This window comes from Pinus tabuliformis, chromosome 1_2, assembly GCF_031772625.1.
Source record: "Pinus tabuliformis cultivar Carrire ecotype Pingquan chromosome 1_2, CPIR1, whole genome shotgun sequence".
Classification (NCBI taxonomy): domain Eukaryota; kingdom Viridiplantae; phylum Streptophyta; class Pinopsida; order Pinales; family Pinaceae; genus Pinus; species Pinus tabuliformis.
The window spans coordinates 779,962,848-779,975,765 of record NC_142298.1 but is presented as its reverse complement, the minus strand read 5'-3'; the positions used below and the strand labels follow the sequence as shown (position 1 = coordinate 779,975,765).

The 12,918-nt window shown below is 36.1% G+C and overlaps 1 protein-coding gene across 1 annotated transcript; it reads left to right on the top strand.

Annotated features, from left to right (window-relative positions):
• Positions 1-5,168: 5,168 nt before the first annotated feature.
• Positions 5,169-12,149, top strand: LOC149208193 (adenosylhomocysteinase-like). Its single transcript, XM_089398260.1, has 4 exons — positions 5,169-5,258; positions 5,409-5,945; positions 6,094-6,258; positions 12,093-12,149. Exons 1-4 carry the CDS (start codon positions 5,169-5,171, stop codon positions 12,147-12,149), a joined length of 849 nt encoding a protein of 282 aa, XP_089254386.1.
• Positions 12,150-12,918: the final 769 nt, after the last annotated feature.

Sequence of the window (12,918 nt, the reverse complement as noted above, 5' to 3'; positions counted from 1 at the left end):
CTTGCGTTTTGCAGAATAGTTGTCGTTAATATTCCACAGGTCAATCCTAGTGGTCAAAGTGCTCCCATTTTTCAAAATTTATGATACAAATCTACAATTTTCAAACAAAGGATCTTAATGATTTTTTCAGGTTAAAAGTGTTGCATAGAATCAGTCCTAATGATCAAAGTACTTTGCCAAGTTTATGATAGAAATCTACAATTTTCAAACAAAGGCTTTTGATGACTTTTTCAGGTCTAATGTACCCCTGAGAAGTTTAAATCCATAGCGGAGTACGTTGCCTCTTTTATTTCACATCTAATAGAAGAAACGAGGGAAGAACTCCACAATACACTTGAATCCATCTCCGAAGCTCCATATGCAGCTGTAGAATTTCCCGAAAAAATATGGCCATCACATGGTGCAATGGAGGTATACAAGATGCTTATTGACAGAGAATATGTCATCCGAGAGAGGAAGGGAGGAAAAAACCTTACGCCAAAACCAAATTATATTCTTATACTTGCGAGAAGAGTACCTCAACATGTGGAAGATCTTCATGACTCCATGTTGGCTTTAGTAAGTAGGACAACGTATAGCAGTCTTCTCGAGGTGAAAACATGTGTTCTAGATATGCATCATTTTTGCGCCAAAAAAAAGAAATATGAGAAATGAATGTTTTGGTATTTATCTTGGTAACATGGAACAAATTTGTGAATCTGGAATGCTTTGCATCCCAAGTTACGCAATGACGCAATAAATTTGGTTATGCTTGGGAAGGCAGTATACTATAATACGAAGGTGTGCACTTGTACTATTTTAGGCATCTATAGAATTTGAAATATATATTTTTTTCATTGTTTTTTAGTGAACTGTAATGTAACTAGTTGAGTGGACAAGAAAGAAAATGAGCCATAACCTGACTATGTTTTACAGGACTATAATGAAGATGATATATATATATATATATATATATATATATATATATATATATATATATATATATATATATATATATATATATATATATATATATATATATATATATATATATATATATATTGAGAAACAAACATTATGAGTTAGGCATGTTGAATGATTCTCAAGCTTCTGCTATATTTAGTGTTGTTAATGCTGCTAAGAAGAAAAGGCGTCCCTATATAAATCTGATCCAGGGCTCCCCTAGGACAGGGAAGACCTCAATGTTGGTTTCACTTCTTTCTGTCTTACTTCATCAGAGGTACACAGTACTAGTGTGTGCACCAGCAAATGCTACAATATCAAAAATTTCACTGAGATTCTTGAAATTATTTACAAGTCCATCTGATTAGTGCCTCGATATATGCAACTTTGCGTGTGTTTTGACCTCGAGTGACCTTCTACTAGTTGGAAATGAGGAGCGCTTGGATGTTGAAGGTCCTCTAAAAAATATTTTCCTTCCATGTCGAGAGGAATGCCTGTTAAAATTTTGTGTGCCAATGACATGATGGAGGTAGAGAGTGGCATCTTTTCTTGAATCAGTGGTTTCACAATATGAGGTTTCCCAAGAAACAACACAAAAGACACAATTAGTTAACTTTCTACATTTTTTGAAAAAAAAGGCTTGGAAACATAGCTATAGAATTTTTTGAGTGTGCAAGGATTTTATTGAATGATCATCGAGGACCAATCTCAGAGAAACAAGATTTGGATTATTTGACTGAATTTGTTGAGTTTTTTGTAAATCTAATTCAGAAAAATGCATGTAAAGAGAAAATTCTTAGAGCATGCTTTTCCGGTGATGCAAAAATTTGTGAAGAGGCAAGAAAGTGCATAGAGATATTTAGACAAAGAGTGATTAACAATAGAAAGTTATTAAAAGAAGCCCTTTTCTTCTCGAGAAGTGAATGTATCAATCTCCTAAGGAAGGAACTACACTATGCAAGAACAATCCCCAGGAAAAACATTTTTGAAATGTGTTTGTCAGGTGCTAAAGTGGTCTTTTCAACTGTACCATCGCCTAGAAAGAGCTACATGAAATTGGCAACAAAATTTGTCTGTTTGATTATTGATGAGCTGGCCCAACTCAAATAGGCCGAATCTACAATTGAACTATAGATTGAAGGTGTAACACATGCATTTCTGATAGAAGATCCAAAGCAACTACCAGCAATAGTAATCAACAAGGTTTGTTTACAGTGGCCTTTTCAAAAGTCTCTTCCCAATTTCATTTCCCTAAAGGTTCTTATAAATTTATTAATTCCATTTAATGATTGGTTCATCATATTTTGGAGAAAATGAAATATCGAAGAAGTCTCTTTGAATGATTGGAGAGGCTTGGGCACCCAGTTCATCTTCTAAATGTACAATATCGCATGCATCCATTGATAAGTCTTTTCCCAAATAGGGAGTTTTATGACAACTCTATTGATACTGGTCCCAATGTTGAAATGAAGCCATATTTCTATGGCTATATGATATCAGAAATGTATGGAGAATACACATTTATTAATATAAAGGATGGAAGAGAGGAGGAAGATAATTTTGGGAAGAGTAAGAGGAACATCATGGAGGTTGTTGTTGTCATGTACATACTTTCTAAACTGTACAAAGGTAATTTCACTGTTCTATTTGATTTGTATGTATACAAATGTGTTTTCTTATGTCCTAATTGGACCATTTTCAAATTGGTGTAGTGAAATGTCTAATTAGACCATTTTCAAATTGGTAAATTATTGTAGTGAAATACCTTTACAATTTCAAGTGGGTACATATGTGTCCTGAAGTAATGCTTTTTTTCTTAACTATTCAAGTTTCGAAAAGTATGTTGTTTATCTCAAATGATTTATAATAATGCACTTGTTAATTGATTAGTTTGGCCCTTCATACTGAAGATAATAAGAAGAAATGCATTCTAAAGGTTGTTCAATCTTATTGTTAAATTAAAAGAGGAAAAGCATAAAAAAACAAAAATGTGTATTAGTTGGATTTTGTGTTATGTAAGGTCTATATCCATGTTTTTTGAATTGATAGAAGGTCATATTTTGTTGAGAATATAATTTTTTTTGTTAATAATTTTTCATTGTTTTCTTTTTTAGAAAACTAGTATCACTTCCAAGGAAAAACTTGTCGAATCTCTTCTCTTCTTCCTTGGAGTATCTTGGTGGAGGGCATCTAAACTGTGAGCCATAATGGTGGTTGGTAATCCCAAGGGACTATTATTGGATTTGAACTTGCGACCTATAGTCTCCTAATTAACAACATGCCTTGGGCAGATGCTTCAATTGAGCTAACTCTTAGGGTTGAAATTTTGGTTGTAGCCAAAACAGCTAGTGTCTAGTCTTAAGGATGACAAGAGTGTTGGCTTTGATATGCTTATAGGGTTAGTGCAGTGCAAGATTCACACATTTGACCACTAACTTTGGGTGCTCCCATGGCAATATCAAGGGCCAAATTCTCTCATGGGAATTGAACATTGGTCATTATTGGAAATCTCACCATTCCTCACCAATGGGTTCAAACCCATTTGGGCAACTAGTAGCCATCAATAACATATACTCCCTTTGCTGGAAAGAATTTACCATGAACGTAAGTTTGGAGAACTTCTTTTAGTAGGGAAAAAAATGATGAGGCTTAATAATCAAAATCAGAAGTGTGCATCATAGAATTTAATAGAATTTTTATGCTCTTGATTTTTTAGGTCAAACATGTTGTCGTTTCACTACCATAGAGGTTTTGTGAGCCTGAGTGCGTTGTATGATACTTTGAATTTTGCATTATGAATGTCAAATTAGAATAGTTATTTGAACATTTTCTTTCTACATTTGAAGTTTCTATAATCTCTCACAGGAAAACTAAGTTTGCAAAGCCTGCATTTATGGTTTTATATATTCTCTCATATCTGCAAGAATTGCTTTCTATTTTTAAAATATTTATTAAAATCTTTCTGACTTGTTTTCTTGTATAGCAATTAGTAGAAACCCTCCTATCTTGACATCAAATCTTGCAAGTACCCCTTTATTTACAAGTGCTAGGCCTTGAAACTTTCCCTGGTGTTAATAAGATTACCATCAAGCCTCAGACGGATAGGTGGGTGTTCGCTGACACCAACTGCGCCATCATTGTTCTTGCAGAGGGACGTCTGATAAACTTGGGTTGTGCAACTGGCCACCCAAGTTTTGTGATGTTTTGATCCTTTACAAACTAGGTAAATATTTTTAATGATCTACAACCATTGTTTGTACATACTAGATTTCTCAGGTGTACCATTCCCTTTATTATATTGTTGTGTATGATCCATTGCTATTTTCCAAAAATCCCCATTCCCTGTACCTAGCCCCGTTACATTAAAACTCATGCAACATATGGTGGAGTGGGTCATGCTTGTCATAAAAGTGTCCAATTTCACCAATTAATGTCATAGCCATGCTCTCTGTCCTTTTTCATAAACATTCTGTTGTTTTTAATAGATGTTTTCAGGTGGGCGTGGTGGGGATGTTGAGATATCTTCTGAGTTTTTGAAATGGGATCTTTCTTATATGTTCTGATTTGGATTTGGATTCTTGCCTCATTTCTTTGTCGCTTTCTTTTTTTTAATAGATGTTTTCAAGTAGATGTGTGATTTTTGAGATCTCATGAGGGTGCTTTGAAGTAGGATCTTGTCTAGGTGTTGTGGTTTGGATTTGAAATTTGTTCTCATTTCCTTTGAATTCACTTTTCTAGTGGGTTTGTTGTTTTTTAGATCTTGTCAGGGTGTTTGATATGTGGAATCTTGATTAGTTGTTGTGTTTTTGGTTCTAGCAATGAGTTTTGTAGTTGTTTTAAAGCAGTTAGGATCTCATCATCAAACTGTTATACAGATTTATAGTATACTATGGTAAATTTCAGATTGTTATTTATCAGTTTTGATAGTATTATCTTATATCTATTAAGAGTATTAGGAAGTATCTTAATATTAATGCTAATATTAATCATGCGATACTAGCTTCCTGATGTTGGATCTCATATCGCCTTGGGGGAATTTTAGTCTCATTCATGATGTTATGAGTTGCACTTCTCTTATTAGTTGGCTTGATTCTTAGGTTTCATTGAGATCACATCATGATTCTTTTGGTATACTTAGCTTGCATTGCATTACATTTTAGGATTCACTAGTTTCCACTACATTAAAAAAAGTTTCAGTTTTCAGGGTGTTGAACCAATGTGAGTTCATGGTGGGTGTAGAAGAATCTTCATATTTAAAATCAAGGACCTTTGCATATATTAAATTATCTGGTTATGATGGGTTAATATTAACTAAGGTTTTATGATATGATTGGACTTGTATCAAAGTTTGGAACTATTGTGAATTATAGATCCAGGGCCAAATTTCTCAGATCTTTTTTTTCTTCAAAAATTTTCTATTGTAGATGTAGTTTGTGTTGATTCTGATTCTCTTTCTTCTTTTTCAGTTTGAAAACTTGTATGGATGTAGGCACTCTCTCCCAATCGGTCTTATGAGAGCCAAAAATGTCATGATTGCTGCTAAGGTTGCTGTTGTTTGTGTGTTTGGAGATGTTGGCAAGGGTTGTGTTGCAGCCTTGAAAGTCGTTGGAACTAGGGTCATTATTATAGGGATTGATCCTATATGTGCCTTGCAAGCACTTATGGAATTCCTTCCCATTCTCACCCTTGAGGATGTAGTTAGCATTGATGATATCTTTGTGACAACCACTGCCAACAAGGACATCATCATGGTAGATCACATGAGGAAGATGAAGAACAATGCCATTGTTTGTAACATAAATCACTTTGACAATGAGATTGATATGCAAGGCCTTGAAACTTTCCCTAGCATTAAGAAGATTGCCATCAAGCCTCATACTAATAGGCGGGTGTTCCGTGACACCAAAAGTGGCATCATTTTTCTTGCAGAGGGACATTTGATGAACTTGGGTTGTGCAAATGGCCACCCAAGTTTTTTCATGTCTTGCTCCTTTACAAACCAGGTAAATATTTCTAATGCCCTGCAACCATTGCTTGTACATACTATATTGCGTAGGCATACCAATCCCTTGATTATATTATTGTGTATGATCCATTGCTACATAGGTGGATGTTCGATAGATGGTGCATAATCTCTAGTTTTTGTTGTAGGTCATTGCTCAATTAGAGCTCTGGAATGAGAAGAAATTAGGGAAGTATGAGAAGAAGGTCTATGTTCTACCTAAGCATATAGATGAGAAGGTGGCTGCTCTGCACTTTCCCAAGTTGGGTGCCAAGCTAATAAAGCTTTCTCCTGATCAGGTAGAGTATATCAATGTGTGTTATGAAACCAGCTCAAGAAAAGATAGAAAAGATAGATCAACGCCTTCGAATTCAGCCTCTTCGAGGGGGAAACCTCCTTTACATTACATAAATGAACAATTCTTGGATGATATAAATGACACAACCTCCTTTCTATATATAGGAGTCTAAGGAGTCATAATATAATCCAGCCGACCTAACAATAATAATATAAAGCCACAAAAATAACAATAGAAGGATTCTATGGGGCACAGAAATAACAATATGGGGGTAATAGGGGCACAACAATATAAATAAGGGGCATAACTACAATAGTAATGGGGTAATCACTAGTATTATAGGGACCCAACATGCCCCTCTCCTTCAAAAAAGTGTTGTCCTCAACGCTTGAGTAGTTCTGGATACTTCTGCATAAAATTCTCATCCTCCCATGTGGAATCTTCAGCGGATAAGTTCTTCCATTTGATAAGATACTCTGAAATTGATTGATTTCGTAGCTGTCGAGTTCTTGTTTCTGTGACTGCTTCCGGTTCCAATATAATTTTTCCTTCCTCATCAAGTTCTGGCAATATTGTTTGAATTGGGAGCTTGTCAACTATAACCTTCTTTAAACATGAAACATGGAAGACTGGGTGCAATCGAGAAGCTGCAGGAAGCTCCAATTTGTATGCCATAGTACCAATCTTTTGCAACACCTTGTACGGACCATAATACTTTGGTGATAATTTATTATCCTTCTTAGCTTGCTTTAGGGACATTTGCTTATATGGTTGTAGCCGTAGGAATACCCAATCACCTACATCAAAACTTCTTTCATTGTGATGTTGATCTGCCTGTTGTTTCATTCTATTTTGTGCCAACATGAGGTTATCCTTTAAGAGTTGGAGGACTTGTTGTTGATGTTCGATGTGATGTTCCACTGCCTGAACCTTAGAATTTTCTCTTAAATATGATGTGATGGATGGTGGTTGATACCCATAAAGTGCCATAAATGGGGTCATTTTTGTTGCTGTATGGAAGGAAGTGTTATACCACCATTCAGCCAGAGGCAACCATTTGACCCATTGTGTATGTTTATCAGATACAAAGCAACGAAGATATCCTTCCAAACATTTGTTTACTATCTCATTTTTCCAATCAGATTGAGGATGATAAGATGAGCTATGAGCTAAGTGAGTACCAAGAGAATAAAATAATCCAGTGAAAATGGGATCTCTGTCACTTACAATAATCTTTGGGTTTCCATGTAGCTTTTGAATTGTTTCCATAAATGCAGTAGAAACTGTACTGGCTTTAAATGGATGTGATAATGCACAAAAGTGTGCATACTTGGTAAGTCTGTCAACTACCACCATGATGACACTCTTTCCCTCAGACTTGGGTAAACCTGTGATAAAATCCATTGAAACCTCCTCCCAACATTGGCTTGGAATGGATAAAGGTTGTAATAGACCCGGTGTCTTAATTGTTTCAACTTTATTTTGCTGGCAAACCAAACATTCCGCCACAAACTTTTGAATATCTGATTTAAGGCCATCCCAAAAGAATTCCTTCTTAACCCTGTGGTAAGTTTTTAAAAATCTTGAGTGCCCTCCTAAGGGAGAAGTGTGCAATTCCATAAGAATCTTTTGTTTTAGCTGGGAATTCTTACAGAGGTATAAGCGATCTTTGTACCATAACGAATCATTTTGCCAGCTAAATGTATCAAAAGTACTGGAATCTTGTTGTAGCTTTCGAGTAAGTGCCCACACTTCTTCGTCATTCTTCCATTCCTCCCTTGCTTCGTTTATCCAATCTGGTTGGATAATAGAAATGGCACACAACAATGCTTCCACATCCTCATCCTTTCTTGAGAGTGCATCTGCCACCACATTTTGCTTCCCTTTTTTGTAGATGATTTCAAAGTCATAACCCAACATCTTTGTGACCCACTTTTGTTGCTCTTCAGAGGATAATCTTTGTTCTAAAAAGTATTTAAGGCTATCATGATCCGTTTTTACCTTGAAGTGTCTTCCCATTAGGTAGGGTCGCCATTTCTTAAGTGCATGGAGTATTGCCAACATTTCCTTCTCATAAATAGCTTTGCTTAAAAATTTTCCCTTGATTGGACGACTTTCAAAAGCAATGGGTCTTTCATCTTGCATTAGAACAGCACCAATTCCATTTCCTGAAGCATCACATTCCACAATAAAGGTTTTTGTGAAGTCCGGTGTAGCTAAGACCGGTGCTTGGCACATTGCCTCTTTAAGATGTTCAAAGGCCTTTGTTGCTTCCGAAGTCCATGAAAATGAATCTTTCTTCAATAATGTTGTTAGAGGTGCTGCTATTCTCCCATAATTCTTAACAAACTTGCGATAATACCCTGTCAACCCAAGAAATCCTCGCAGATGCTTTATGGATGTGGGGATTTTCCATTCCTTAATGGCTTTAATTTTGCTAGGGTCTACCTTAACTCCTTCATGAGATACAATATGACCCAAATATTCCACCTCCTGGACTCCAAAGAAACATTTGGATCTTTTTGCATATAATTGTTTCTCCTCCAATAGTTGTAGCACCCTGTCAACATGTTCAACATGATCCTTCCAAGACTTGCTGTAGATTAGTATATCATCAAAAAATACTAACACAAATTTTCTAAGGAATGGTTTGAAAATTGAATTCATCAAACCTTGAAATGTTGAAGGTGCATTGGTAAGGCCAAAAGGCATGACCAAAAATTCATAATGACCCTCATGAGTTCTAAATGCCATTTTTGGAATGTCTTCAATCTTCATTCTGATTTGATGATATCCCGAACGAAGATCCAACTTGGTGAAGTAAATTGATCCATGCAATTCATCCAGTAATTCATCAATAACAGGAATGGGGAACTTATCTTTAATAGTGAGCTTGTTGAGCTCCCTATAATCTAGACACATGCGCCATGATCCATCCTTCTTGTGCACCAATACTACTGGAGCTGAGAAAGAACTTTGACTCGGTTGAATTATACCAGCCTCTAGCATTTCTGCAACCATACGTTCAATTTCACTTTTTTGGACATAGGGATATCTGTACGGCCTGATGTTTGGAGGAACACTTCCTGGAATCAGATGAATAGCATGATCATGATCACGCATAGGTGGGAGACCCTTGGGAGTCTCAAATACCTTGGAATGATTGTCCAAGACTTTTTGGAGATCTGGAGAAATAGATGATTCCAATGTGGAAACATCTAGCGAACATAATTGTGCAATTACACCTCTTTGCTCCTTTTTTAGAAGCTTTGTCATACCATTAGAGCTGATTATCTTTCCTGGTTTCCCTGCAATACCCCTTAATTCAACTTCCTTTCCTTCCGAAGAAAATTTGATGAAAAGTTCTTGAAAATTAAAAGCTATTGTACCCAAGGATTGTAGCCATTGGACTCCTAGTACAACATCCGCACCTCCCATTGGAATGGAAAGCATTGGGCTAGTCAATACATATTCTCCCATGGATAGCTTGATATTATGGCACTTTCCAGAGCAATTTATTGTTCCTCCATTTGCAATCATCACTTGACACTCTGGTGCTGGATATAGGAAGCAATTCAATTCTTTTGCTACCCTACAATGAATAAAATTGTGGGTGCTTCCTGAATCAATCAACACTATTACCTTTTTCTTCTTGATTTGTCCTTCTATCTTGATGGTTTGAGGAGTGGTAATTCCCGCCAATGCATTACAAGATATGGTCGGATTTATTTGTTCTTCATCTAGGCTTTGTTCCTGGAATATATCCTCTTCTTTTGACCTTTCTTGCTCCTTTTCTTCTTCCTCTTCACAATCTATGTAGAATAATTTCTTCTCAGCACACTTATGACCTTTTGTGTATTTGCTATCACAATTGTAACAAAGCCCTTTTGCTCTTTTTTCTTCCAATTGTTGTGGTGTCAACCTTGTAGGTTGTGGAAGACTATGGGCAACAACACTTCCATCTTTATAGTTGTGAATGGTATGCTTCCTAGTTGCCATAATTTTGCTTTCCATTTTTCTTGCTAACCTGAATGCCTTCTCTAATGAATCAGGTTCCCAAAGGCGCACATCATGTTGGATATTATCCTTTAAAGACCCTATGAACACATCAATCCTATGCTCCTCTGGAATATCTTTTACCCTTATGTTCAATTTTTGGAACTCCTCAATGTGCTCCATTATTGAACCCTTTTGTTTGAGACTTATCAATTGGCTAAAAAAAGTGTTGCTTTTTGTATCCTCATAATGTGCTATCAATTCTTCCGTAAAAATTGCCCAAGTGATAAATTGTTTACGAGAACAAAGCCATTGATACCATACAAACTGATTTGGTTCCAAATATAAAGTTGCCATACGTACCTTTTGTGTGTTTTGCACATTATTGAGATCGAAGAATTGCTCCATCTGTAATATCCATGTGGCGGGATCCTTGCCATCAAACTTCCTCATATCGATTTTTGGAACATGGTGAGTCTTCGATCCAACATTAGAGTCTATGGAATCATGATTAACATTTCTTTTGTTCTCATCATGAGTTTCCTTTACTACCTTTTCACCATTAGTGACCCTTTCTTGTAGCAAGTTCTTCAATTCTTCCATGTTTGTCTTCAAATCTATCTTCAAATTTACCATCCAATCCTCCATCTTAGCTTCCATGCCCTTTATCTTAGATTCCACGCCATTTATCTTAGATTCCACGCCACTTATCTTAGCTTCTGTTAGCTTTTGTGAGCGTGACATTTGTTGCACTTGTTCTTGTAATTTTGATATATCATGTAGCATTTCTTCCTCTTCTTCATGAGTCATGCTAGAGCTTTCAGGTTCCTTACTAGGTGTTTGCATTTTCTTTGCCCGGGGCATCAGTTACCGATAATGATGCTTTACTATGCCCTTTGAATTCTGTTAAACCAAACTTAGATAAAAAATTAAAAAAAAACTACACACCTTTTTTCACTTTATAGAAGCCTCATATTGAATCTGATGTATCTCTGTAATTTCGGATCAGCCAATTCTGAAATTGCTACCTGTAGTAGCCTTCTACGTCCTCTTTCCAATGCCACAAGTCTGAGCCAAATTGGATTCTCCAAGTAAGAGTTATGTGAAATCTCCCACAGTGACTTGCTTTTAGACTAGTTCAGTAGAGCGAACTTGTACGACGTGCCACGAGTCACTGTTTCAACCTTTGAATCTGAAACACACATACAAAAAACTACAGTCCGTCCTCTTTCTGTACCGTTTTATGAAATTTCAATCTGATCCTCAGAGAGAGAGTTATGACGATTTTCCCCAGGTCACCTGTTTTGAATGTAATTCAGGAGTCTGCAAAAATGCCAACTTCCTCAGATCATATCTCCGAAAATATCACGCGAAAAGCTCTGAAATTTGGACCCACGCTTCAGCACCAATTCTTCTCAAATGGGTTTTTTTTGTGACTTCTGAAACGTCACAGCAAAAAATTTATAGCAAAAATGCCACGATGACCTGTTTGGAGCAATGAAACCTTAGAATCCAAAGCTCTGATACCAAATGTTATGAAACCAGCTCAAGAAAAGATAGAAAAGATAGATCAACGCCTTAGAATTCAGCCTCTTCGAGGGGGCAACCTCCTTTACATTACATAAATGAACAATTCTTGGATGATACAAATGACACAAGCACCTTTCTATATATAGGAGTCTAAGGAGTCACAATATAATCCAGCCGACCTAACAATAATAATATAAAGCCACAAAAATAACAATAGAGGGATTCTATGGGGCACAGAAATAACAATATGGGGGTAATAGGGGCACAACAATATAAATAAGGGGTATAACTACAATAGTAATGGGGTAATCACTAGTATTATAGGGACCCAACAATGTGCCTGTTGAGGGACCTTACAAGCCTGCTCACTACCGATACTGAAAAGATCTAACATTTGGGATGGCTTGTTGGACAAGTAGAAAATGTCCTCACTGTTTGCAAATAATAGAAACTGTAGCATTTATTTTTGGTAGCTCCATTGTTTTAAGGGAACTTGAAAGCCTCCTAAGTACATACTAAAGATATGATATTTTGGGTGAGACATACTCGATGAGTATCAAGTAACAATTCTCCTCGACATATAAAGATCTGGCCTCTCTTTTTCGACATCTCCATTGTTTGGGTAGAATTATAATAAAATTTTTCTATCACTCGTATGCATGGCTATTGAATTTCTTGCAGCATCTCATTTTATGGAAGCACGGGCTTGCAACACCCAAACAACAAAAACCCATGCACATTTCTTGGTACATATTTGTAAAGATTTTATAAAGATTGTAAATCATGTGTTATTTTTTTTGTTTTTTGTTTTGTTTTTTTTTTTTTTTGTGTTAATCAATGGCTATAATTGTAGTTTTCAGGATTTCCATAACTCTTCACATAATTCTTTAAAGTGTGCTAGCTCAATGGAAGAGCATCGCATTACAAGCAGAAGGTTGGTGGGGTGAGATATTTCTGGATTCATTGGTTTATATTGTCTCTAGAGAGACAAAAGTGATCTTTAAATAAACTTTGTATTATCTCTAGAGGGACAATAGCTAGTATTAAAGACATATTGTCTCTAATCCAAGCTTTCTCTCTATAGAGACGAAAATGAAATTGTCTCAAGAGAGACAAAAATGAAATTGTCTCCTAAGAGACAAAATGATTG